The 27,760-nt window shown below is 44.0% G+C and overlaps 1 protein-coding gene across 2 annotated transcripts in view; it reads left to right on the plus strand.

Annotated features, from left to right (window-relative positions):
• The window catches only part of EXOSC7 (exosome component 7), a 34,283-nt gene extending 6,814 nt beyond the window's left edge, over positions 1 to 27,469 (plus strand). Inside the window, exons 2-8 of one of the 2 annotated variants that reach the window (XM_005546871.5) lie at positions 5,239 to 5,340; positions 5,646 to 5,740; positions 13,179 to 13,344; positions 17,588 to 17,658; positions 21,597 to 21,720; positions 23,425 to 23,580; positions 27,233 to 27,469. In XM_005546871.5, coding sequence (XP_005546928.3) covers positions 5,239 to 5,340; positions 5,646 to 5,740; positions 13,179 to 13,344; positions 17,588 to 17,658; positions 21,597 to 21,720; positions 23,425 to 23,580; positions 27,233 to 27,337 — 819 coding nt within the window. In that variant the 3' untranslated portion in view covers positions 27,338 to 27,469. Of the gene's footprint in view, positions 1 to 5,238; positions 5,341 to 5,645; positions 5,741 to 13,178; positions 13,345 to 17,587; positions 17,659 to 17,888; positions 18,064 to 21,596; positions 21,721 to 23,424; positions 23,581 to 27,232 lie in introns of those variants that run through there. The other variant, XM_074031911.1, reaches the window with a different exon arrangement.
• Positions 27,470 to 27,760: the final 291 nt, after the last annotated feature.

A 27,760-nucleotide genomic window follows, 5' to 3' on the forward strand; every position in this document is an offset into this window, starting at 1 on the left:
CTGTGGATCTTGCTTTCATTGTAAGCATTGTTTAGGGGTATAGCATGGAAGAGGGAGATCAGGGCCTCAGCCTGGTTTTCAACTATGAGATTGAGCAGTCAGTATTCAGTTGCTGAATCTGGGCATGACAGAATTGGAGCCGGCCCCCAGGACTCTTGATTTTTAGCTCTCTGCCCTTTCTGTTTACAGACCCATGGCACAGAAAGGTTTATGCCCAGACATTGCAGGGTACAGCCTTATGGAGCCATATCCTTTCAGAGGAATGCCTGGCTACTCAACAGGGTTGGAAAGTCAAACAAGGATCAACACCTAGTTTTGCCTGCTGTGTCGTGGGCCCGAGCCTGCAAAGCTAGACCAAATGTGGTCCCTTTCCTAAGCGGGGGGTCACCTTCTAGTAGGGGAAGGAATTTAGTCTCACTTCTCCTCTAGGAATCTGGAGTATTAGACAAGTCAAAGCAAAGTAATGAGGGGTTAACATAACCTCAGAGGACCACTTTGAGTCTAAAATCCTTCCAGGTGTGTCAGATTGTTGGCGCCAACTTGTCAGTTTCTATTAAGAAGTAATAGGACTGGGCTTCCTGGGTGTGAGGGAAAGCAGGTCTGGGCTTAAATGTCCTTCCACTCTGTCACAAACAGGAGATTGAAACTTAGGTGCCTCCATTCTTATCTGTAACCTCTCTCAGGGTTGTTTTTGAGGATGCAGTGAGTTAATGCATGCCCCCAGAAGCAGGGGAAGGGAACTGCTTTGGGGAGACTCCTATGTGTTATACTGAAGGGCTCCCTTAAATGCTTTATGACGTTTCTGTTCTCTTGTAACTCTGTAAGGTCGGGGTTATCCCTACTTTCTAGTGAAGAAACAGGCTTAGAGCTATTGAGGTCAAGGTCGCAAAACTGGCATGTGACAGCAGAGATTTAAGTATAATTTGGAAGGTGACTGTTTCCACCACACCACACCCTACTGGTAGGGTTGTTGTGATCACATGGGTAACATCTATGAAAGTCACCAAGAGCTTTCCTGGCATCCAGAAACCCTTGATCTAGAGGCACATCAGTCTCCTCTGCTGAGAAGGAGGGGACACCACTCCATGCTGTTGACATCTCTTGAGTTTTGAAATGGAGCTTTTACTTCAGGGTAACTCCTATTTAAATGTTCACACATGGATTAATTCCTTTGCTTCTGACTGCTGCAGATAAATAAAAACTGTGGTAGGGCACCAGGCTCTGAGCTAGGCCAGGCAGGTTTGGACAATTTCCTAAGCCTCTTATAAAGAAAACTGGATTGAAAAAAAAGTTGCCCTGGGTACAGTGATTCATGGACTGGTTTGGTTTTTTGGTTTGTTTTCCTTCTATTCTTTTTTTCTATGGAAAAAAAATATGCATGCTTGGAAAGGAAAATGTGTAGCTTTTCATTTATCTTTTACTTATCACCTGAGCCTTTCTCCAGGAGGCAGAGAGTGAATTAAAGGCTGGAAAGGCAATGTCTGATGAGGCTCAGTTTTCTGACAGCCCACCAGCCCCATCCTGGGCCAAGTACATTTTCACTACAAAGAGGTGTGACTAATCTTTCAGAGCAAGTGATATGTTAGAAGCAGTAGTTGGACCAGATGTGGTGGCGCATGCCTGTAATCCCAGCACTTTGGGAGGCTAAGGCAGGAGGGTCACTTGAGGCCAGGAGTTTGAGACCAACTTGGGCAACATAGCAAGACCCCATCTCTACAAAAAAAAAAAAAAAAAAAATTAAAAAAATTAAAAATTAGCTGGGCATGGTAACATGTGCCTGTAGTCCTAGCTACTCACGGGGCTGAGGTAGAAGGATTGCTTGAGCCTAGGAATTTGAGACTGCAGTGATTGCCACTGCACTACAGCCTAGGTGATAGAGTGAGATCCTGTCTCAAAAAAAAAAAAAGAAGGGAAGAAGCAGCAGTAGTAAATCCTGTGACCTCGTGGCCAGCCAGTTCATCCTATGAAGGAGGTCTGTGCTGAGTCCTTTTATAAAGTGAAGAGACCCTTTAGAATGCTGTGGACTGTGTAGCATAGTGGTTAAGAGCTCTGACTTGAGGCTTAAATGCTACTTACTGGCTGTGTGAACTTGGGCCATTCATTTGACATCTTTTAACCTCAGTTTTCTCATTTGTAAAATGGAATGAATAACACTATCTTACAGGATTATTGAAAAGATTAAAAGCATTAACTGTGCAGTATTCCTTGCACATTATCTGGTATATAGTAAATGCACAGTAAATAGCAGCTGCTATTATTTATTGCAAATAATTGTAGCCATTTTAATTTATAGATCTGTAGAATTAGAGAATCACTTTGAGACTAATTTAATCTCCATCTTTTACAAATGAGGAAACTAATCCAGAGGGGGAAGGGGCTTGTCCTAAGTCAAGTGGCCAGTTAGTGCCAGGAGCTGGCCTGGAACCATGAGTCATGTTCCTAATGATTGTTCACACTTATGTCGTATCTACACCCCACGAAGAACTTCTTGTCAATAATGTTTCTGGGCTGGGTTTTCACTTTCCTAGTGGGGGAGTGGGCACATGGGGGTGGAGTGGGGTGGAGTATGAGAGATTGAGGTAGAAAGGCTTCAGTTTCTATGGGTGAGGTCGGGAAGAGACACAGTTACATAGTTATGGGTCCTCTGGTGAAGAGGGATCACCTTCTGGAGTTCTACCCCAAAGGCTCACTCTCTTAGACTTGAAATTCTGTTGCTTTTTGAATCCATCTCCAGACTCAAGATAGGGATTTCTTCTAGGGAGGAAAGGTGCTGGGAAAGGATGGGCTGCACGGGACTTTCCACCTGATTTGTGATGTTTATTTTCTGTCATTGAAAAGTTACACGGGTGAAAGACCTGAAGCAAGTATGGCAGAGGGTGATCATTGGTATGTGTGGTGCTGCAGTGTTTTGCTTTTCTCTGTTTAATTTCTCAAAAAAGTCAGTAACATATGCAGTTAGCCAGGCAGTTTAAAGATAAACTGTTTAAAGATAAACTGTCAGCCACATACTTTAGAGCAGTGTTTTGTTTTATTTTTTATGTTTCTGGGAAGCATCAACTCCTTGGAGAATCTGATTAAACTAACGATTCTTTTTCTGAAAAAAACTGCTTTTGAAAAATGTTTACAAAGAATGAGAAGGAGCTCCATGAGCCAACGTGGAAAGATTTCCTGCATATATATATATATATATAGTTAAGTGTTAAAAAAAAAAAAAGTAAGAGTATCTATAGTATTCCACCTTTCATATAAGAAACAAGGGGATATTTAAAAATTCATGTATTTGCTTATTTGTGCAGAGAAAATACAAGAAAGATAAACCAGAAACTAAAGAGAAACCTGGGGTGAATGGGAAGAAAGGGGCATGAAAATAGCATAATACAGAGAAGAGGAGAGTGACATTTCTCTGAGCATACTTTTCTGAGTTTTGTCTCTTAGAACTATAGTGATAGCTCACAAACCCAGAAAGTAAGTAAGTAAAAGTAACCAGGATATAGGGGAACCCAAAATGGAATACAAAAATTTGCAAATGAAAAATAGCCAGGCATGGTGGTGCGCCTGTAATCCCAGCTACTTCAGAGGCTGAGGCAGGAGAATCGTTTGAACGCAGGTGGCGGAGGTTGCGGTGAGCCCTGCCATACTGCACTCCAGCCTGGGTGACAGAGCCATAGTCTAAAAAAAAAGTTACAAGTTACAAATGAGTCTGTGTTACAAGTGAATAATGTAACCACACTGAAGGGCATGTGGAAGAAAAGAACTCAAGTAACTGGAAAACAGTATTTTGGCTGAATACTATGAGGCTAAAGACAGAACTTTATACAAATGCTGTGCGCTGTTAGTAAATTTGTTTCTCACAGGGGTATGGATTAGAAGTTTGGAAACTATGTGTATGCTGAGATTGAACAAATATAGAAATGCATGGTAGATAATAAGAACCGGGTTTCTCCTTCTTTGAGAAAGAAGTTACAAATAAGAAAAGGAGGAAGGCTAGAATGAACCATGTGATGTTAGATTGGAATTAGCTATCAGTATGAACTTATGGCTTTTTAATAGATACGTAGATAGATACAGAATTACACGTAGATTTGGGGGGGTGGCGGGGGGGGGTGGTTAGTATACATACCTGTATTTTTTAGCTCTGTCTGCTAAGAAGTTCTGAAAGAAATAATATTCCAACAGCAATGAACTTAGAGCCTAGATCCTGGTTTTCAGTACCATTCCCCAATAAAAGCAACCAGGGCTTCTTGGAGAAAGGCTTGATCCCTAGGGCTGGACAGAGAAAACACAAGAGGATAGATATCTTGTGTTGCAGAAAGTATATAATTACTCACAAAAAGTTGGCAGCATGTTGAAAGAACACAAAAACTAACCCAAAGAAGCCCCCAGTGGCCGAATTTGGAACACTTTGAGCAGCAAAATAACTAATGATAGTAGTGGATTATAACCATAGCATAAAAGATACCAATGAGTTGTACTGATATAAGTAATTGAAGGAGCAAATAAATGGGCAGAAGGAACATAGACCTCCCTGAAAACCATCTTGTGCCAAAAGAGTCAGCAAACTTCCTGTAAAGGATTGGATAGTAAAGATTTGGGGCGTTATGGATCATCTCTCCGGCCCAACCACTCAGCTCTGCTTTTGTAGTGCAGAAGCAATCATAGACAATACCTAAACAAGTGGACATGGCTGTGTTCCAGTAAAACTACAAAAACAAGGTCCCTTAGTTTGTTGACCCTGTTCTAGAGACTGCCTCTTTAGAAGATTAGGTGTCTTTCCCTGTTTACACAGTAGATCTTGTTGAATTTTAGGGGTAGGAGGGCTTCAGTTGAGATGATTGTACCCTGTAGCTCTGACACATACACTACTTGGTGCAATTTAAGAATTGCAGATTTGGGGAGAGGTGGCTTATTTTGTCTCTTGTTCAGATCTTGTTTTTGTGTACATATTCTGTATAGTGGTATGTAGTGTAGATTTTGCAATCAGACACAACTGGCATGGAAAACTAGCTTTGTCTTCACTAGCTGTAGGACCTTGGACAAGTCGCTCAACTTCTCTGAGTTTCTATTTCCTCATATGTAAAATAGTAATGTGGTTAGCTACAAGGACAGAATTTTAGATGATCCACTAAGAGGAAAAGATATTCTGCATATATCTTCTCTAGGGGGAAAATGAGTGAGTCAGTTTAGGAGTCTAAATTGGTCTGGGGTGACAGCTATAGGATTGTGGTTGTTAACACCTAGGAAGACCTCCGCGTGGATGGCCGTGGCTGTGAGGACTACCGATGTGTTGAAGTGGAAACCGATGTGGTGTCCAACACCAGTGGGTCCGCCAGGGTCAAGCTGGTGAGTACTGTGACCATGGTTGAAGCCCAAGTGGAGAAATGAGTAGACACTAAGGAATGAGCTGCTGATGCCATCTGGCTTTTGGAATGCAGATTGCTTTTGGGGAAATCAAAGATCCAAGCCAAACTCAGGGAGGAGGTGTCTCCATATCTGAAAGACTGCTCACCTCCTCCAAAGACCACTTTCCAAGTCTTAGCACTGCTCCTAAAAGAGTCCCCCAGGGGTGTATGTCCAGAAGAGGAGGGAGGTGGTGGAGCGCCTGGCTGCCTACTCTGAGTGAGGACCCTTCTTGCATGTGTCTGCAGGGTCACACAGACATCTTGGTGGGCGTGAAAGCAGAAATGGGGACGCCGAAGCTGGAGAAACCAAATGAAGGCTACTTGGAGTTCTTTGTTGACTGGTCAGTACTATGCAGATATTTCTAAAGAAAAAATTCTAAAGAAAAATGATTTTAAAAATGAAGATTCAGAAAATGAACCTCTAGTTTCCTGTTGAACCCACTTTTATACTTATCATTCAGCCATCCAGCCGGCATTTGCTGACCTCCTCCTATGTGCCAGGTACATAGTCAGGACTCTTGGCTTGAGTCCTGCCCTAGTCTTAACCACCTGGCTATTGCTGGCCTTGTTTTCCCTGTCCAGTAAAGGAGGACATCTGCCAGGCAGCCTAGCGCATGATTGTGATGAGGGTCAAATGAAATGATTGTGTTATGGTGCTTTGAAAAATATCATACACAGTAAGGATCATTTGGTCTAAAATGTACTATTTCTCTTCCTATTCTAGTTCTGCAGAAAACTGTTCATGATTTGCTTGACAGATGAAGCCTAGGGTCAGCCAAGCAGCCTGACAGGTTGAGGAAGTGGCAGCTAGGCAGGCAGTATGGGTACTGAGAAGAGAGAGGGCTCTGTAGTGTCTGCAGCCAGCCTTGGGCCAGAATGTCACTTCCTTCTCTGGCCAGCTTTGTGATCTCAGGCTGGTTACTCAGTCTCACTGTGGCCAAATTTCTTTATCTAAAAAATGAGGATAATAAAGAGGAAATGAATAGAGTGAGTACTTAGCACAGTGACTGAGACTCCCAGTGGGCTTTCAATAAGTATTATTTTTCCTTATTTTGTCAGTAAGTTCAATAAGTATCATTAGCTCCACGTTCTAGGGGTTGGGGCTTTTTATTGGGTTGCTGGCCAGGTCCCGTCTTCTATCAGTTACCTTGCTTCTGGAAGTCAGGCCTTCTTGAAGTGGGTAAGGATCTCTGTGGGCTCATGCTGGGTGTAGGTATATAATGTTGACCCTGTATCAAGATCCCCGAGACCACCTCCACATTCAGAGATTTGCTGGACTTAGCATATAGTGATACTCACAGCTAAGGTTTATTATAGCAGTGAAAATACAGTAACTTATTTGTGACATTTCTGCCCAGGAAAGCCCATTAGAGACTCAGCACCCAAGATTTTTACTGGGGGCTGGTCACATAGACACTCGCTGCTTAATACATAATGAAGTTTTCTAAAGGAAAGCAAATGTTCAGCATAAATGATATTATTTGCACAATATAGGCACAATGGACTACCCCCATCAGTTTACTATTGACTGGGAATAGTCTGAGAGCCAGGTTCACAGATGGCAGCCAAGGGCCAACCCTGCAAACAGACCCTTCTGAAAATAGCAGCCTTGGACCGCAACGGCAGCTCTTTTCTGCACAAATGTTAACCCACTTCTGTAGGGTAGTTACAGTCTTCCAGTCTGAACTTCCATACACGGAAGCTGCTTCTCACAGTACTCCTATAAGAGAAATGACAAATGAGTTCAGAGAGGGTAAGTGACTTTCCCAGGGTTACAAAGCTAAAAGTGCCAGCTCAGGTCTGTCCAACCTGTGAATCTTTGCTCGGTTTACTTCATGCAGCCTATAGAAGTCAGCTTTGGAGGGCTGCTCTTGGGGAGTCCAAGAACTATCCATGTTCATTTTTCTGGTCAGTTTTTTTTCCAGCCCACTCCTGTCCTCTGCTCTGGTCCCCCAAGTCATCTCTCCTGGTTCTGCTCATCTTCTCTCACCAGCTTGAGTTGTCCCATGGAATTGGGACATCCTCTTAAGTTACTGTGGATGATGGTGACCTTGTTCAAGCCCCCAATTTATCTTTTCCTTTGTTCTTGGAGGAAGCAGAATGCCTCTAGTAGCCTTGATCTGCCTAATTCAATGCAGTAAGCAGTCACTGAGGAGCAGACAACGTATGAGGAAGTGTAATTTGCTTTCTTTTTCATCTCCTTCATTACCTTCTACCTCATTCATTTTAAGCAGACCAAAGACATTCAGCCCAGCCACACCAAAGAGAGGGTGTTGCCCTCAGATGCTTGGTATAGGGGATACATTTCATTGTGACTCTGTGTCTAAATATGACTGCAAGTTAGCCTGCTGCTCTTATCCCTTTCTTGTCCCAGCTGTATAGGAAGAGTGACTCTAGTGTGAGAGGATCCTTTGAGTTGCCTCTTCCCAAGATCTGGCTTCTAGAAGTAGCCTGTCTTTCTTGCCTTAGAGTGGCTGCCTCCTGGTCTCTTTTCCTCCTCCGTGGGTCTCAATCCACAGTCCCAAGAGCTCCAGTTTCTACGTAGTTCTCCTGAATTGATTTCTCAAGATGGACAGTCTCAAAGTGGCACACTTTAGCTTCTGTAAGTGGCTCAGCTAATGTAATCAGCCCAGCAAGTAGAATCACCATGAGAGAGTCACAAAACCCCATTTCCTACAGAGATGAGAGAGGTTACCAAGCACTGATGGCTGCCACCTGTATCAGAACCTCACTTGAGCCTTCAAGGAGCATAATTATTTTAATTGCATAAACAAGCATGTCCTTTTATTCTGAATCAGTGAATAGGAATGGCTTCTGGACACCTGTGGATGTGCCGAGCAATAAGGGTGCCACACGCCCACTCCCACCTGGACTCCAGGCATAGGGCCTCTGCTGGAGAGCTCAAGGCATTTGCCTATCCACAGGCTGAAACATAGTTGCTACCCAGCGGAAGGAAAGAAATTGGTGGTGATGGTGATAGTGGTGGTGGCGGCGGTGATGGTGGTGAGGGTTTCTTCTGCTCTGAGTCTAGTTTGATTTAACTTCTTGTCAGCAACTTCCAGTTTTAATTAAATTCCCAGGGGTAGAGAGGTCTCAGAAAACTAATTGATTTTCTGCTAACTCATTTCACTTGGTTTTGTCTGCTTGGAATGATAATACATGGAGCCAAGAAAGACATTGTCGCCACCTCCATAATTTACCCTGTTTCTTGGGAATGATGAACAATCTTTGCTATAGCCCTCACAGCCCTTTGGAAAGACTACTTCACTGACCCTGAGCCCTGCTCTAGAGAGGCCTGGCAGCACTGTCACTAAACTGGGAGCAAAATCTGACCTTTTCATATCTTTGGTTTACTGATTGTAGTTGGAGTAGGCTATTTTAAATGAGAACTTGGAAACTTTAGGAAAAAGTGGTTTCTATCTAAAGCCCAAGAGGAAGGTAAGATTTTAGTGAGCTGGTGTGTCACCCTGTGCTGCCACTAGGCGGTGAGCCATCAAGTTGCTTCTCTGTTCTCCGACCATTGTGTTGATGGGTTTAGGACTGTGGTTTAGCCTCTTAGAGAGACTTGGGTTTTTAACTAGGGGAGTTTAGGAGAACATTTTTCATTCATAAATGTTTCAGGATGCTCTGCACTTGTCACTTCCCTTTGGGATCTTAAATATTTTTCAATGTGATCAGTTGTATTTTTCACTAAAATTCAACCAGAATCTTCAAGCCTGCATTGGTGGGTAGAACCACTATATCTGGGTTCCTTGCCTGCTTAGTGCTGTTAAAGGGGACACTGTTCCTGGCTGAAGGGCTGGGGGTGGGTACAAAGCAGAGAGGCAACCTGCAGAAGCCTTTTGAGGCTAATTGTGATCGAAGTCTCCCAAGCTGATGAGATAACTCTGGCAGAAACTTCAAACAAAGGCTTGTGATGAAAAGCTCAGAATGTACTTACTATTGGTCTGGTACCCATTCACAGGAAGGCTTCTGCAGGCTCAGAAGTGAGCACATGTACACACAGAGGAATCAGCCTTAGGGCCTGTGCTGGGGCTAGATGACTACTGGAGGGGTAAGGCCCGAGTTAGCCCTGCCTAGATACCCACTAGATCACTTTTTCTGCTATGGGCCTGGCCTCACCTGGCTGTAAGACTTCATAGATTTGCAGGCCAGATTGATTGCCAGGCAAACAACAATGGGCCCAGTGTCTAGAGTCCCTTTCCAGGTAGGCATGGCCTTGATCTCAGCCTACCCCAGTTAAACCAGAGATGTTCCAAGCAGGAGGGTAGAGATGATGAGTCAGAAGGGGTGGAGGGCTGGGAGGGGTAGCATTCCCGGGATCTTAATTAGTTTATCCAGCTCAGTAAACAATTTCCCACAACTCTGGAAGAGGGACTGGTCATGCTTTATGAAGGGTCAGAATTGGTTTTGCTAAATGCAGAAAGCATTTGGTTTTATGCCCAAAAGACTGAGTGTGTACACCCCTCACTGAAGGAGTAGATTGTAAGGCATATGAGCAGGTGGCTACAATTACCAGCCTGTGTTTTCTTTCTCTGTCTCTCTAACAGAGCAGAACAGCTTTTTATTCAGGGCTTCCTTGATCAACATTCCTTGACTCCAACATTTGTGGTCTAGTGATAAGTCCCAAGACCAGAGCACACATTCATTTCCTTGAGGCAAAAGGTAAAACCAAGGAAAGTGAATCTGACTAATGTTAGACTATAAACCAAGCTTGCCAAATTACAGATTCAAGGAGAGTTCAGGGAAGCATAGCAGATAAGGGCCAGGCTGCCTGGGTTAGAATTTTAGCTTACCAGGCACAGTCATCTTGTGGCCTTGGACAAATTACATAACCTCTCTGTGACTCGCTTTTCTTATTTCTAGAATGGAGTCAATACCTCCTAGGGTTGTTGTGAACACTAAATGAGTTAATACACCTAAAGTACTAAGAGTGGTGTCTAGCTTATACTAAACATTCAAAAAAAAAGGTAAGGTTTCCCTTCTTGTAAAATGAGAGAGTTAGACCATCTGGGATCTCACAGTGTCATCCCACAGGTCAGATCCCACCTGTGAGATTTTTGTTTCACATAGGGATTTTTTTTTTAAGGTGGACCTTAAGTCAGGGCTGGAAAGTTTGCCACAGCCTCCATCATTCTCTATTGCTGATAGAGAATGATTTTCTTATTAGTTATAGAGAGTGGCCCTTTGTTCAGATACATGTAGTAACCTTGCTGACTCCTATAGGCATTTGGGTTTTTATCCTCTGGAGATGGTCTCTAAGGCCTGTTCCAGGTCTACATTTCTGTCAGAAAGAGACCTTGGGCTGTGAGTGCCCAGTAATTAAGTGGAATCCTCATTTCTCTACTCCAGCCTTTGTCTTCACCCATCAGCAGAATATGGGGTCTCTGGCTTATGTTACTTAAAGCATTGTACCCCATCCCCCACCCTGAACAATTGCCTTCCGTTTTCCCAGCCTCCTCTCCAGAGTCACTGCACAGCTGTGGCACCATCCAGACACAGGAGAGTTCCATGGGCTCATGAGTCTCTGAACCTTCCTCTCTGTCTGACTGCTGGCTACGCTGAAAGAATAGGGGTGTGTGTGTGTGTGTGTGTGTGTGTGTGTGTGTGTGTGTGTGTGTGTGTGTGTTTTAAGCCACTTAAAAATCGGTAAAAATTTCCACTTTAACCCAGTGTCCAAAAAAACCAATGGGGCATGGGTTTGTTGTTGTTGTTTTTTGAGACAGAATTTTATCTTGTTGACTAGGCTGGAGCGCAATGGCACCATCTCAGCTTACCGCAACCTCCGCCTCAGGTTCAAGTGATTCTTGTGCCTCAGCCTCTCAAGTAGCTGGGATTACAGGCATGCGCCACCACGCCCAGATAATTTTTCTATTATTAGTAGAGACAGGGTTTCTCCATGTTGGTCAGGCTGGTCTCAAACCCCCGACCTCAGGTGATCTGCCCGCCTTGGCCTCCCAAAGTGCTGGGATTACAGGCGTGAGCCACTGTGCCCGGCCAGGGGCATGGTTTTATAGGTAGATTAATTTAGACAGTTGGACCTGGGAAGCTCTATAAATTGTCCCCTAAGGCTGTAGAAGAGTTAGTGCATTAATCCCAAAGAAATTAGTCATACCCAGGAGCATGTGCCCACTACATTCAGGGAAAGAGAAACATTTTGAGCATAAGCATCTCTGACTGGATTTGTGTACACAGAAATCTCTGTAGGTGTATTTTTAAGCGCTTAAAACAGGGACTTAATATTGATTGCTTAGTGTTTAAATTAGAAACAGGTTATGTTTTGCTGGCTGTGCAAAGTAAAAACTTGGTCCCTAGTGACTTGATTATTTCACCATAAACGAGCTGCTTTTCTCGGCTCGATGCCGGAGTCCAGCAAAGGCGGGGAACAACGAGGTTGCTATGGCAGTAATGAAATCTCTCTTGGGGACTTAAAGGGGATTCTGCTGGCTCACAGTGGTAAAGGAAGAGTATATAATTAGAGAGGCAAAATTTTATGTAACGACGTAGTCTGATTATTTTAAGATTAATTCTTCCACCTATATTACTAAGTGAGTTTTTTTTAGTGTTATACAAATTGGGTGGGCACTGCCATGGGCCTTCACACAGGTTTTGCTTTGCCTGTAATCTTCCTGCCTCTCTGGCCTGACCAGCTCTGCTCATCCCACGTTTGAGGTCTCCTTTAAACCTGAACGCTAATTGACATTCTTGCGCCTCCCTCCCCCTTCCACTTCACTGTTTGCTCCCTATCGTGAAACTGCCCTCCCTCACTGGAACCGCTGGCTTTGGGTCCGCGTCCGCCTCACTTAGTCTCTAGGTCTCTGGTAGCTGGTGCAGGGCTGGGTACCTTCGAGATGGGCAAGGAGTCAGAAGGCTTTAATATGTGATTTTACAGAGTCTGTGCTGAAACCACCGGCTTCTTACCTTTCTAGTCCTTTATTGTTACAGTAAAATAATTACTATAATGTTTACTTATCTCACATACATATTAAGGGTTTGTTTGTATTAAGCCAAAACCCTCGGAAACGTCCTGTTAAACACTTCAGTGTTTTTACAGTGGCTAACGTGGAATCCTGTTAGTTTTGTTGAGGTTATTGGGCATAAATATCAAGAAGCCAAAAAGGGAAAAACAAGTTTTCCTCTTGAAAAATGTCAAATGAAGGAGGTAACCTACTACTTATGAGCCAACAGTCTTTCCCTTGCTTTCTTTCATTTTCCTTCTCTTCAGTACAGTGATATCTAAAGTTTCTGACTATCATACATGTCTTTTAAGTCATTCCAGAAAGGTTATTGTACTGACATTATGGTTTTTATATTGAGAGTATCATAGTGTATTCTAAAGCTGTGAAACTAGAGGTGGTGTATATGATGAAACCCCTCTGTAACCCAGACTGCTTCATTCCCTAGGCCTCTCAGCTTCCTGGGCCTGCCAGACAAGAGTATTTATTATACTCTGAAGATAAGAGAGTTAATTATTATCAGCTGAGGTTCACATTACCATCACTCTCCTGTTTCTCTTTGACTAAAGATGGCTTCTGTTAGAAGCTATTGGGAAATCCCGTAACACACGCTGACAAATCCAGGTCACAGTGCTGATCTGGTTCATTACATGTGTCTGGAGTCAGGAAAAGTGGCAGATGCCATCCTTTCCTCATCCCAGTGACTTTCTGTTGAGCAGCTGGCTCTTCCAGCATTCTGTAGGGAAACCAGAATAAAGCCTTGTCTCCTTGCTTTTTGCACTTGGAAAGACTCACCCAGTTTTTTTGTTTCTGTTTTGTATAGTTCAGCCAATGCTACCCCTGAATTTGAAGGTAGAGGAGGTGATGACCTTGGCACCGAGATCGCTAACACCCTCTATCGGATATTTAACAATAAAAGCAGTGTCGACTTGAAGACCCTCTGCATTAGTCCTCGGGAGCACTGCTGGGTTCTCTATGTGGATGTGCTAGTGAGTATCACCCTGCTGAACTGGCCACATTCTACCTTTGTTGGAAAGACTAGTTGGCCTACTTTCCTTCCAGTGCCTTTTTCCTTTTCAGGTGGATGCTTTCAACTTATAGGGTGAGATTTGTTGGGAAAAGATGGTATCCTATAATAATTTTTTAAAAAATTAAATACAACATAGATGTAAGCAGCATATATATAATGCCATTCTATAATAAAATTATAGTCATATCATGGTAGCACCTAAAATTGCCCATAAAAGTTGTCTGGGAAGAATAAAACAAGAGATGGTCTCTGGATGGTGCCAGACAGAGTTAATGGGCAGAATTTAAATAGGTTGGTACATTCTGTGTGAAAGGATGATAAGCTCTTTACATGCATTTTCATTTAAACATTATAAACCTGTTGCAAATGGACACTGTTATATTTCCCATTTATAAGTGAGGAAACTAACACATAGAGAGGTTAAGTAACTAGCCCAAGAGGTCTCAGCTTGTGAGTGATGCTGTTGAGTCTCAAAGCCAGGTCTGTATGATGTGAACACCTGGTGTGACTTCACTGTGCCATCGTTTTTTTAAACACCTCAGAGCCTGCCTGCCCCTAGTTTCCTGGGTGAGGCCCCAGAGGCCCTGCCTCCTCCCACACAGAGTCTACTCACCTGGGAGCCTTTTGAGTCCAGCCTTCCATTTCCTCCCTTGTACTTTGCCTCCCAAATACTCCTCTACACATGTTTTGGCACTCAACAGTAACTTCTCTGTGTAGCTCTAATTAATTTTGGGTTTTTTTGAGATGGAGTCTCGCTCTGTCACCCAGGCTGGAGTGCAGTGGCGTGATCTTGGCTCACTGCAACCTCTGCTTCCCAGGTTCCATCGATTCTCATGTGTCAGCCTCCTGAGTAGCTGGGACTACAGGCAAAAGTCACCACGCCTGGCTCATTTTTGTATTATTAGTAGAGATAGGGTTTCATCGTGTTGGCCAGGCTTGCCTGGAACTCCTGACCTCAAGTGATCCACCTGCCTCGGCCTCCCAAAGTGCTGGGATTACAGGTGCGAGCCACCGTGCCTGGCCTTAATTTTGCTTTTGTATAATCCTGTAGCAGTTGGTTGCTTGTTTATATACAGGATCTTGTTGGGTCTGTTTTATTCCTTTTTGTTAAATTTTGTGAACCTTGAGATTAGCAGCTACATCTTCCACTTCAGATTAAGGACACAAAGCTAAGCTATTGGCCAAATAGATTATTTAATGAATGTGCAGATAAAGGAGATCTGTGAACTGACAGTGAACTTCATGAAAAGAAACAGCCTGGCTCTGCATGTTGGCTCTACTGAAACAGGGTGGAACTTTCTAGATATTTTTAAATTAATTTGATATTGGATGGAGCATAGTCAAAAGGTAGCAGTGGTAACCATTATCTAGCAGGTTACTGTTGCAATGCTACCACTAATAGGTAAAAATAATGAAATTACAAATCTATTTGCTTTTTCTGTCTCTCATAAGTGTGATGCACCTTGTAGTGTGATTCCTACTAAGCAGGCAGTTTTTCAGGTCTTGGTTTTGAGGAGGTGAGAACTGGCAGCCTGTAGTCCTTACTGAGGATGGTAGAGGCAGGCTTCATAGTTGCCCAGGGAGGTGCAGCTCCATGGCATGAACTCTCAGGTTCCATCCTGTGTCTGAAGAACATTATGTCCACTCCCCTTCTCCACTAGAGAAAGTTAAGACACAAGTGTTGTGGCGCACTGCATTTGTCCTTTTGTAATCCTTCTGTGTTCATCCTCAGTATTCATGCACACTTGTAGTTTTGTAGGATGGCCCACTGATGGGGACTGATGTGCTTTTGATTCAGTCAGTTAAAGTCAAAGTAACAGAAGCCTATTCTATTAGGGAAGGCTTTTACAAAACTGATGAATATTGGGACATTATCTCAGCTCAGAAGCAGCCCTCTTCAGTGAGCAGGGGATACATGGTGCACAGGAGTATCCAGGGGAATGTGCACTGTGTCCCTGTCATCTGTAGACCTTTATTTTTAAGACTCCTGGCATTTGGATTTCTTCTGAAATATTTTTTAAAGGGTTTTGCTTATTTTGGAAGAAGACATGAACTTTGAAAATGTTGTCATTTTCTGACCAGGTCCAGTGACTTACGCCTGTATTCCCAGCACTTTGGGATGCCAAGGCAGATGGATCACCTGAGGTCAGGAGTTCGAGACCAGCCTGGACAACAGGATGAAACCCTGTCTCTACTAAAAATACAAAAATTAGCTGGGTATGGTGGCGCACACCTGTAATCCCAGCCACTGGGGAGACTGAGGCAAGAGAATTGCTTGAACCTGGGAGGCGGAGGTTGCAGTGAGCCAAGATGGTGCCACTGTGCTCCATCCTGGGCAACAGAGTGAGACTCCATCTTTAAAAAAAAAAAAAAGTTGTCATCTTCAGAAAAGTTTTTAATGAATTAGAAAAGCATTTTTGAAAATGATATTATTAATGAGGCCGATCCATTTTTGGCATTCACATAATTTTCATCAGTGGATGGGTGATATACTGAGTAGATTGAGTCCATGTTTGAAGCGAGGTGGTGGAAATCTGTGAGGCAATCCTTGAAGCAGGATAGTGGAAAATAAATCTCCTATTTTCTTTTTGCCAACTCGTCTGGGTAGTCCTCAGACAGAGCCCATGTTCAAACAGATATTTGCTGGGCACCCTGCCATGTTTTTATACTTATTTACTTCAAACCTGTTACAGTCAGATAACCCACCTGTTTCCAGTATTGTTTTTTTCCCGAGTTTGGTTATTTTATGAGAGTGAAAATTTAACTTCACGGAAATTTCACTTTGCTTTGCTCTTTATAGTTCTCTGATGGCATCAGTTTTTACTCCAAGAGGGATAACTGTTAGAACTTTGTTGCACTAACAACACACAGCTGACCTTTGGTGGGGTGATTGGTCACAAGGCTGTCTTTTGATGGGTTCTTCCACAAATAATCACCAACATTCTTTATAACAGCCCTTCTGTTGGGCCCTGGGGATAAAAGGATGAACAGAACTACAGAGTCCCAGCCTTTAGGAGTTCACAGTTCAACTGAAGAAGAGAGAGACTCTAAACAAAAACAGAAATACATGGCTTTTCTTTCTATGTGTGACTTCTCACCTTTCTTATTTGGGGCAGCCCAGTCGGCTTTATTCCATAACCTCAGGCCGAGGCCTCTCTAAAATGAGGACAGAAGGATATGCCACCTTCCAGTTAAATGTGCTCTAATTTTCCCTGCTAGATGAGCACACATAAGTGCACTCAACACTTTTGCTCATGGGCAGAAGCTTGTCTGAGAGACCTTAGTCTTCATTATAAGTAATGTAAAACATGTAGTATTTAATGTCTGAGCGTCAGATATACATTGATCGTTATGTACGAGAGGTAATTACAGTAGTGAATGTGAACCTAGTAGCAGCCGCAACATCAGTGGTCAGTGTTTTCTCCTTGTTTGGAGGCCAGGCATGTCTTAGCAAATATTGGAGTGACACTTGGAGTACAATTGGGAGCTATCTGGGGCAAAATAAAGGTGATCAGTCCCACCTTCAGGGCAGCCCCAACTGCCTGAAGTGCCTATGAGAGGAGCACACCACAAGCCATGTCCTCTGAGTGTTGGTACCACAGCCCTGGTCAACTGTGACCTTGTGTGCATGGGCCACATAAGCACAGCCATTACAAGGCAGTGCTTGTAATTAGGGTGAAGGACTGTGTCAGTGAGTTGCAGTCATTGCATGGCTAGCCAGGAGAGCAGCCACATGTTATCTTTATTTTATAAACACACAGTCAGCATTTCTTAGAAATCAGTGTCCTTGACCACAGAATAGATTTGGGAAAAAAAAAAAAATCAGTGCCTGGCCGGGTGTGATGGCTCATGCCTATACCCGAGCACTTTGGGAGGCTGAGGCAGGCAGATCACTTGAGGTCAGGAGTTCAAGACCGGCCTGGCCAACATGGTGAAACCCTAAAAATACAAAAATTAACTGGGAGTGGTGGCGCACACCTGTAATCCCAGCTATTCGGGAGGCTGAGGCAGGAGAATTGCTTGAACCTGGGAGGCAGAGGTTTCAGTTAGCCAAGATTGCACCACTGCACTCCAGCCTGGGTGACAGAGCGAGACTCTGTCTCGGAAAAAAAAAAAAAAGCAGTGTCCTTTAACTGGGGCAATACTTAAAGTAATATATGATGCTCGTTTTTTTTTCCTTTTTCAATCCCTGTCTCCCTTAGCTGCTGGAATGTGGTGGAAATTTGTTTGATGCCATTTCCATTGCTGTAAAGGCTGCTCTCTTCAATACAAGGTAAGTCTTCCTGGAAACAGCTCTGCAAACGTGTGGAGAACCAGGGCAGACACTTGTAATGGAACACTGAGAAAAATTTCTACTGTAGCTCATATGTGAAGATAACAGCAGGTTTTAACATTGAAAATGGTGACATCTAACGTTAAACTCCAGAAAAGATAGATTTCGTAACTTAAAACTACATATATACGTATATTCTGTATTTATTTTTTGTATTGTTATTTTTATAGACATCTACCATTTAGAAAAATATTAGAAAACTACAGAGAAGCCAAAAAGAGTAGACGCCACCTACAGGCCAACTATCCAAATACTATTACTGGGTGAACTCTATGGGGGCAAGGATTTTCCTGTTTTGTCCTTGCCTATATTCCTAGCACCATGAACAGTGCCTGAAACATAGTAAGTGCTTGCATATTGCTTGATTGTACACATGTATGTTCTGAAAGCAGGGTAACAGCCTTCCCTTTGGCTTAAGAAGAGGAAATGGCTATTCCACGTGGTTCATCTTTCCAAACAGGTTGTGTAGAAGGGACAAATTGCTACGGTTTTTTGGAGTTGACATTTATCCTGACTGATTATTATTCCCCCTTCTATGCTCCAAGTACTTTGAGGAAAATTTGCAGCATTTATGAGTAAATACGTGGGATAGGGTGTTCATCCTATGAGAGAGCCTACGTTAAGGTAACAGAGGATCCTATTAAAAAATGAGGATTAGAAACTTCTAGGGATATAACCTAAGGACATAATTGAATAAATGAGCAAAGATGTTTATTCTAGGATGTTCATCACAGCTGCTTTGTAATGGTAAGAAACTGGAAACAACCTGAGTTTCACAATGTAGGGGATCGAAGTCTGCACAGCAGCCTATTTAAAGGCAGGTTATTATGGAAAATCACTCACTAAATGCCATCCCCTCATCCTGGTTTTTGTTTGTTTGTTATATTTTACTTTGGTAGTTCTTATATTTAATATGTCTGGAAATAAATATGTACCCCTAAGTGGTCATTGTAATTATTTTTCAGTGCTCATATTTTGGCCAACTTAACATTTATCTGTTTTTTAGAGCTTTTCTATGATGAGTTTAGACTCCCTGTGTAATTTAGAATAGACAAAAATTGCAGGCTGGAGTATTTGTTGAAAATGAAAGCTGTAGAGTCCCCCACCCCTAGTTATGCCTCTAGGCTCCTTGTTGAGACTATTTGAAATGTGAGCCTGGCACTCTTGGCCACTGTGGGAGCTTGCATGCCAGATCCCCACAACAGTGGCTGGTGCTTGGGCCCTGTTGGGGAAGGAAAGGAAGTTGTCATCTGATGTATCTCGAGCCTCAGAAATGACTCCTCATCTGCCAGCTGGTTACTATAGGCACCCAGGCAAAAAGAGAGATTGGGAACCACACAAGGTTGTTTAGCTGTTGGGGAGGTACTGGGCAAACTGTATGCCAGAAAGGTTAACCCAGCTGCTCAGGTAGGGGAGGACACCTGTCATGGGCACAGCCATAGTCTCATCCTCAGACCAAGAACAGCCCTGCAGGCAGCAAGGAATGGGGACTCTAAGGCATCGAGTCCCCCTGGTATGTGGAGAGACTGTTGGCATATTCAGGGTCCTTTAGAAGGGTAAAGGCCACCTGAGGGTATTCTTTAGTCCTTCTGCCTAGTCATGTTGTAGCGTAAATGGTTGACTGACTTGTTCAAATAGGATATTACTTAGTATTTAAGAACTTCCCCTGATGGGAAGGCTCCAACTGGGGAAGACCCTTACAGAACTCCTTGGCCCTTGTGGACATTCTCTGGCTGAAGCTCCCGTGATATGATATAGATGCTGCCTTGTGTATGGATGCCCAGCAGGGCTCAATCATGGGGGGCTTTTGTTAGAGGAACTGGGAAAAGTACCAATGCTATTTCCATTGCAGGAGCTGGATGGACCACCTCTTCCTTCCTGGCTCCTCCACCCTATCCTGGAGTGAATTGACTTTATAGGTTAAATGTGTTTTTTAGTACCCAGCTAAAGAAACAGAATGTTGCCAGCACCCCAGAAGCATCCCACACCTTCTGTACCCCCGTGCAATTACACTCACTGATGATAACCAGCATCTTAAAAGAATAGATTACTTTTGTACTTGATATAAATGGTATCATATACTATGTTCTGTTTTGTGTCTGCCTCATTCACTGAGCATTGTGCTTTGAGAGATCTGTGTCGCTGCCTTAGTCATAGCTTGCTTTTTGCTGTATGGTGTTCCATTGTGTGACTTTGTCCGGTCTGCTGTTTATCCAGTCTACTGTACAGTCTACTGTTGTTTATCAGTCTACTGTTGATGGCCGTCTGGTTCGTTTCCAGTTTGAGGCTATTACAAATAGGGATGGGCATCATGAACAGTTTTGTGCATGTCTTTGGTGCACATATTTCTCTATTTCTGTTAGGGAAGAGTGTTCTGGGTTATAGGGTATGGCTATCTTTAGTTACTGTAGATGTTGCCAGTTTCACAAAGTGTTTTACCAGTTAACACTTCCACCAGCAGTGTATATAAGAGTTCTGGGTTGTTTCACATCTTTGTCAACCCTTACTTTTTTTTTTTTTTTTTTTGAGATGGTGTCTCACTCTGTCTCCCAGGCTGGACTGCAGTGGCATGATCTCAGCTCACTGCAATCACCCCCTCCCAGGTTCAAGCGATTCTCTTACCTCAGCCTCCCAAGTAGCTGGGATTAAAGGTGTGTGCCTCCACACCCAGCTAATTTTTGTATTTTTAGTAGAGATGGGGTTTCGCCATCTTGGCCAGGCTGGTCTTGAACTCCTGACCTCAGGTGATTCTCCCGACTTGGCCTCTCAAAGTACTGGGATTACAGGCATGAGCCACTGTGCCCAGCCTTTTTTTTTTTTTTTTTTTTTTTAATAATTATTTTGGTGAGTGTGCCTTGGTATCACAGTGTAGTTTTAATTTGCATTTTAAATAGATTTTATTGGCTACTCGGACAGCCTCTTTTATGAAGACATCCAAATATATTCTACGTTTGAGTCTTTTGCCCATTTTCTATTGGGCTATCTTTTTTTTTTTTTTTTTTTTTTTTTTTGAGACGGAGTCTCGCTCTGCCGCCCAGGCTGGAGTGCAGTGGCCCGATCTCAGCTCACTGCAAGCTCCGCCTCCCGGGTTCACGCCATTCTCCTGCCTCAGCCTCCCGAGTAGCTGGGACTACAGGCGCCCACAACCGCGCCCGGCTAATTTTTTGTATTTTTAGTAGAGACGGGGTTTCACCGTGGTCTCGATCTCCTGACCTTGTGATCCGCCCGCCTCGGCCTCCCAAAGTGCTGGGATTACAGGCGTGAGCCACCGCGCCCGGCCGGGCTGTCTTTTTTAATAGGAATTCTTCATATAATCTGTCAGATAGTATTTTCTCCATCCAGATTACATTTTTAGTTTTTAAATAATGTCTTCTGATATAAAGAAGTTCATGATATATATTTATATAATATAAATGATATATGTTAGTAAATATATATAATATATATACACATATATAATTGAATATATAACTTTTTTCCCTTTGTGAATCCTGTTCAAGAAATAGTTATCTACTCCAAGGTCATGTAGATGTTTTTTTCTAAAAGTTTTATTGTCTTATCTTTCATTTTTATATCTATGGTCTATTTCATATGGCTTTGTGTGTGTGGTGTGAGGTAGGGATTGAGATTCTTTTTTTTTCCATTGGGATATCTGATTGACCCAGCATCATTTTCTAAAAGATGCCTTTCCTCATTGCATTGTGGTGCCTCCTGTGTGCTTTTGACAGGGATGACAGGGATGAGGATGATAAAGAATAGGCATAGTGTATCTTTCTCTTGTGAGACACAGGGATTCCAACTCCTATTCTCAATCTTAAAAAGAAGTTATTTTTTCTCCTCCCAGTAAGTGGGAATTTTAATTGTGCTTCTGCTTCCAGCATACCAAGAGTTCGAGTTCTGGAGGATGAAGAGGGGTCGAAGGACATCGAATTGTCTGATGACCCTTATGACTGCATACGACTAAGTGTGGAGAATGTCCCCTGTATTGTCACTCTGTGCAAGGTATAAGCTTGTGTTTTATGTTTTTTGTCTTCCCTGTGGGTGTGGGTCTCCTCCAATGCCAACCTGCTGAGGTTACTTAATAGGTTAAGAAGTTGTAATATCACATACCATATAGAAGTAGCTTTTACCCAAATCCAATAATTTGGTTATATTAGAAACCACTACCATGAGTAGCTCTTTCTTTTCTTTTTAATTGGAAGATACAATGTGATCCTTGGAGCCATGAGTGTGTTTGTAGTAATAGTAGCCAGAGTTTGTTAAGCTCCTTCCGCATACCGTGCACTTCACTAAAGCACCATGTCCTTTAATTCCCTCAACTCTATGGGGTCTAGGGTGGTTGAGTAGTGGAGGGTGGTGAACACTGTCCACCCTATGAAATGGGAGGTTGGAGCAGGTCTTGGGTATCAGGAGTGGTTTTCACATAGAGGGCTGTGGAGCTGAACAGAGGGCAGTGGAGCTGAATATCAGGGTGATGTGACATATAACTAATGCTGCTCCAGGCTGTGCAAAGAGGCCTGTATTGGCTATTGGCTGGGATTGTAGCTAATTCCACTCAGGATTCATTATCTCAAAATAAAGCTAAACAGGTCAGGTTTAATTCCACTGAGATCACTTCATGAACAGAATGTGGTGAAGTGTTCAGACAGCAGGATGTTGGGTCTTGGCTTCTTTCTTTTCTTTTTTTCTTTTTTTTTTTTTGTGACAGTCTTGCTGCAACACCCAGGCTGGAATGCGATAGTGTGATCTCGGTTCACTGCAACCTCTGCCTCTCAGGTTCAAGCAATTCTCCTGCCTCAGCCTCCCAAGTACCGGGATTACAGGCACGCACTATCATGCCTGGCTAATTTTTGTATTTTTAGTAGAGACGGTGTTTCACCGTGTTGACCAGGCTGGTCTCAAACTCCTGACCTTGGGTGATCCGCCCACCTCAGCCTCCCAAAGTGCCGGGATTACAGGCATGAGCCACCACACCTAGCCGGCTTGTTCTTTCTTGTTTATTTGTTTTGAAACAGGATCTTGCTCTGTTGCCCAGGCTGGAGTGCAGTAGCACAATCTAGGCTCACTGCAACCTCTGCTGCAACTCCCCCACCTGCCCAGGCTCAAGCTCAAGCAACCCTCCCACCTCAGCCTCCCAAGTAGCTGGTAGCACAGGCTCGCACCACCATATCTGGCTATTTTTTTGTATTTTTGGTGGAGATGGGGTCTTGCCCATGTTACCTGTGCTGGTCTCAAACTCCTGAGCTCAAGCAATCCATCTTCCTCAGCTTCCCAAAGTGCTGGGAGGCATGAGCCACTGCGCCCAGCCTTTGGCTTGTTCTTGAGTGTGTCCCTTAGCATGGACCCTCTTGATTTCCCTTGCCATCAGTGAAACGTCCATGTGGCTTTGTGTATTAATTTCTCCCTTGTGCCCCTCTGTTGGAAAGCCCTAGTGGCCTTTGCCTTGGATGGTCTCTGAATTCTAGTTTTAAACCCCCTTGCCCTGTTTTTCCATGTCATGTTTTTATTGTACCACCCACACAGTGGCCTGTGAGAATTGTTGAACATTCCTTTAACTATTTTCCTCATGAGCAGAATCTAAAATAAGACCTGGAATGACCAGTGCGGGTACTTTGCCTGGTGTAGAGATTCCCACCACGAGGCCATGAAGGGTGGGGCTCTGAGGCCTGCGTGACCCACTGTGTGCTGTGCGCCCTGCCTTTGCAGATTGGCTATCGGCATGTGGTGGATGCTACTCTTCAGGAGGAGGCCTGCTCGCTGGCCAGCTTGCTGGTATCGGTGACCAGCAAGGGAGTTGTGACGTGCATGAGGAAAGTGGGGAAGGGCAGCCTGGACCCAGAGAGCATCTTCGAGATGATGGAGGTGAGGCCCTGGTTCTGAGGAAGGTGCGGGGACCTGGCTTGGGTGCCTGCTGCTTCCTGCTCCCTTGGTCACACCATGGCGATTCTCCCCATTCACAGCCTTGACCCCAAACCTGGAGGTTGGAGAACAGCTGGTTTGAGCCAGGGGTCTGCTGACCTAATCAAGGGGGTTGCGGGGGTAGATACTCTGGACTGGGAGGTAAGGAGCCTACCAGTAACCATTTCTTATCCTCAGTAAGTGCCCCCATCTCATTTCTATGTGTCTAAATAAGACCGTTGGACTTGGATAATGTAAAGAGCCGCTCGTAACTCCAAAATCGCAGGCCTTTGTAACTTGATGAGGGAATAGAATTCTTGGCTCACTGCTTCCTGTCCCTTGAAGTGGGCGAGTAAAGATAGAAGCAGGGGCTGAAATGTGGCTGTCTGCCAAATTCATTACTGCTCTAGAAGTGTTTAAATGGAGACAAGCAGGGATGGTGAGAAATCCGACCCGCTGGAGTAGGAGTGGGTTGCCCCCATCACTGGCAGAGCCATCAGGGCACTTCCATAGTTTTCTGTACTGTTTGCCCCACATGTCTGTCACCTCACTGGCCTGGAAGCCCCGCAGGAAGGGACAGGGTCCTGCTCACCTGTTTCCCAGACCTTCCTTCCCCTACATCCACCTCACCTTTCTGACTGATTGACTGACTGAACTTCCAGAAACAGAGTTAGCTGGATCTGATTATTCATACTTTCTTGTAACCTCTATATCATCACACATGCCCAGAGATCATTGCTTAATAGCAAGCACTCTTCCTTTGTGTTTAGAAACAATGACTTCTTACCGAAGAATCCAAGAACATGACATCTATTTTCTTCATCGTCTTTAAAATTTAAAAGGCCAAAATGAGCACTGTATATAGCATGGAGTTCCCAACCGTGGGCTGTGAGGGTGTACTGCCCTGGCTGCAAACCTGGCTCTGGGCCATAGTCCCCCTCATCTGCAAAGTGGGACTGATAATAGTAATATCTGCCTCAGACACTGCAGAGGTGGTTATTAGGGTGATGTGAGGTGTAGAGGTGAAGCACGTGTCACAGTGTCTGATAACGTCATCAGTTCTCAGCTAATGGCAGCTCTTATTCTCTGTGCTCCGTGAAGCACCCTGAGTTCAGATTTCTCCAGATTTAATGCTGCATAAAGTCTACCAAAGGCCTCTAGACAAGGGACCGTCAAACCTTGTTTTAGAAGGTACTGTTCCCCCTCCCAGGAGAGTTTATGAGAATTTCTCTAAATAACAACAAGCACAGTAAACAAATAGCTAAAGTTTATTGTGTGCGTACTATGTGCCAGATACTGTTTTCACTGCTTTAAATGCATCATTTAGTCCTCAGCAACCTGTGAGGTAACTATTGTCCTCATTTTTACAGATGAGGAAACTGAGGCACACAGAGGATAAGCAGCTTGCATACAGGCCTCCCTGCTCATAAATACTGGAGCTAGGATTTAAACCCAGACTGTGTGCGTCCAGAGCCACTGCTCCCAGCCCCTGTGCAATGTCAGCCTTATAAACCAGATCTCCATGGCTGTCCTGGATGGCAGAACTGGAGCTCTGTTCAGTGAGTTGAGCTTTGTCCTCCCCTCAGGTTTGGGGGATGAGGTCTGCTAACTCTGGACAGGGGACTGTAGCTCTGTGGCCCTGTCTTACTGTTTATCTCACACAGGGATGCAGCAATCTGGAAGTGACTCACTGGTGTTGCTGAGAGCCTGGCGGGTGGTTGTGCAGGCTGCCACCCCCAACCTCTGCAGTTGGTTTCTTGTATCTGGATTCAGAGGCATCAAGTCCTTCTCAAGTCCTGGCATCCTGTCCATCTCATCTCCTCTTGTCCTCCCTCTCCACCCTCATGTATATGAATAATCAGTACCCCTATTTGACAGACTCAGACTTTTTTCTTTTTCTAATGTTATGGGAAAATCTTTCCAAAGGCCCTTTTTTTTTTTTTTTTGAGACGAAGTCTCACACTATCGTCCAGGCTGGAATGCAGTGGTGCGATCTCAGCTCACTGCAACCTCTGCCTCCCTGGTTCAAGTGATTCTGCCTCAGCCTCCCAAGTAGCTGGGATTACAGGTGCCCGCCACCACTCCCAGTTAATTTTTTTTGTATTTTTAGTAGAGACGGGGTTTCACTATGTTTGCCAGGCTGGTCTTGAATTCTTGACCTCGTGATCTGCCTGCCTTAGTCTCCCAAAGTGTTGGGATTACAGGCTTGAGCCACCGTGTCTGGCCCCCAAAGGGCTTTTTGACCTTTAACCCTGACTTTGCATTTCATAGAGGTGATCACTTCCCAGCCTTTTAGATTGAAATCATCTTTTCATAAGAGTTTTAGTCATACTTGGGATCTCATCCCATGTTACAGTTAGGGGCCGGGGGAGAAGACACACAGGTCGTTACTCTGGGGAGAATACACCTGTAACTGAAAAGATTGAGGCAGGGATTTAGGCATGGATGTCTTTATCCCAACATTGCTGAGAATGGAACCAGTGGCAGAGTTGAATCCAGACTCCTATGGGAATGTGAAATACTTGATAAGGTAGAGATTTGTGGTTGGTTCTTCGTATTCTTAAAATGATTCTTGGGCCCAGAGACAGATAAAATAACAGTTTCATAAAGAAAAATATTTTTTTTATATTGGGGTTGTTGTTGTTGAGACAGGGTCTTGCTCTGTTATCCAGGCTGAAGTACAGTGGCACAGTCACAGCTCACTGCAGCCCTGACCTCCCGGGCTCAAGCAATCCTCCCATCTCAGCCCCTGAGTAACTGGGACTACAGGCGCATAACACCATGCCCAGCTAATTTTTTAGTTTTTTGTAGAGATGGGGTTTCACTCTGTTGCCCAGGCTGGTCTTGATCTCCTGGCCTCAAGCAAAATCCTCTTGCCTTGGCCTCCAAAAGTGCTGGGATTACAAGCATGAGCCACCACTCCCAGTCATACTGAGTTTTGTTTTGTTTTGTTTTGTTTTAGGACCTCTTGTGTCTGCTGTGTAGGGACTGATTATTTTGTGGGTTGTCCCTCTTGATGTGTTTTGATTCCAACATTTCACTGCCTTTAACATCTCAGCATGGCAGTAACACCAAAGATCCCATCCAGGTACTGACTTTGGTCACACCTGAGCAGTTCTGCTTAGAGGCTGTGTGGGAGGTGAATGAGAAGCTGCTTACTAAAATGTCCTTGGCATCATCTGTTTCTTCTCCAGACACACTCTGGATTCCCTTTGGTCTCCCTATTCCTTCTCACTGTAGTACAGTGTCAACCTGGCTATACCCAAGCCCAGATTTGGTTGACAACTTTGTTTCTTGTTGCAGTGACAGCAGGATTGTGAAGCATGAACTAATGGCCAGGGCAGGCTTTGCTGCTCCCTGTTTGCTGCCTGGTGGGGGCTGGTGTCTTTATTTATTTATTTATTTATTTTTGATACGATTTTTCCAAAATTTATTATGTTGTTGGGGTTTGTGGTTTGTTTTTGTTTTAATTTGCTTTAATTAAATAAAAGTCCTCTAAGGCAGATGGAATGTGTACAATGTCAGAAAGACTACCTGGCAGAAAGGGAAGCTTTTCTGGTCAGAGTGTGTGTGCCTTACAAGGGGGTGTGTGCTCTCTCCTGTCCCTTCTCCACAGACTGGCAAGCGTGTGGGCAAAGTGCTGCATGCCTCCTTGCAGAGTGTTTTGCACAAGGAAGAAAGCCTGGGACCCAAGAGACAGAAAGTTGGATTCCTGGGATGATTTGCATATCAACTGCTTAACTGTGGATTGTTTTTTACTTTTCCTTTTAAACTGGTTTGTATATAGTTTTCTTCGCTGTTATGAATTTACAGCAACATTTGTACGTGTAAAATTAAAGGCTATTTTCTGGTCTGGTTTGGTATGTTCAGGGTTCTTCAGTTGAAGTCAAGGCACCATTCAGTGACCCCTCCGAGTCTGGCCCTTATCTAGTGAGTGGCAGACAAACCCAGAGCTCTGCCACCAAGGGAGACCCCACAAGCTGGAGTAAGGACCTGGCAGAAAATGGTTTAAAGGAAATGCTTATGATATGTATTTTGTGAATTTTTTTCCCCTTGAGGAACTTTAAGAATCACAAAGAAAAGTTCATTCACCTTGTGTATTTGGGTGGTTCTGGGAGAGGAAAAAAGAGGAGGCACTCTGCCC

Source organism: Macaca fascicularis, chromosome 2 (assembly GCF_037993035.2).
Source record: "Macaca fascicularis isolate 582-1 chromosome 2, T2T-MFA8v1.1".
Classification (NCBI taxonomy): Eukaryota; Metazoa; Chordata; class Mammalia; order Primates; family Cercopithecidae; genus Macaca; species Macaca fascicularis.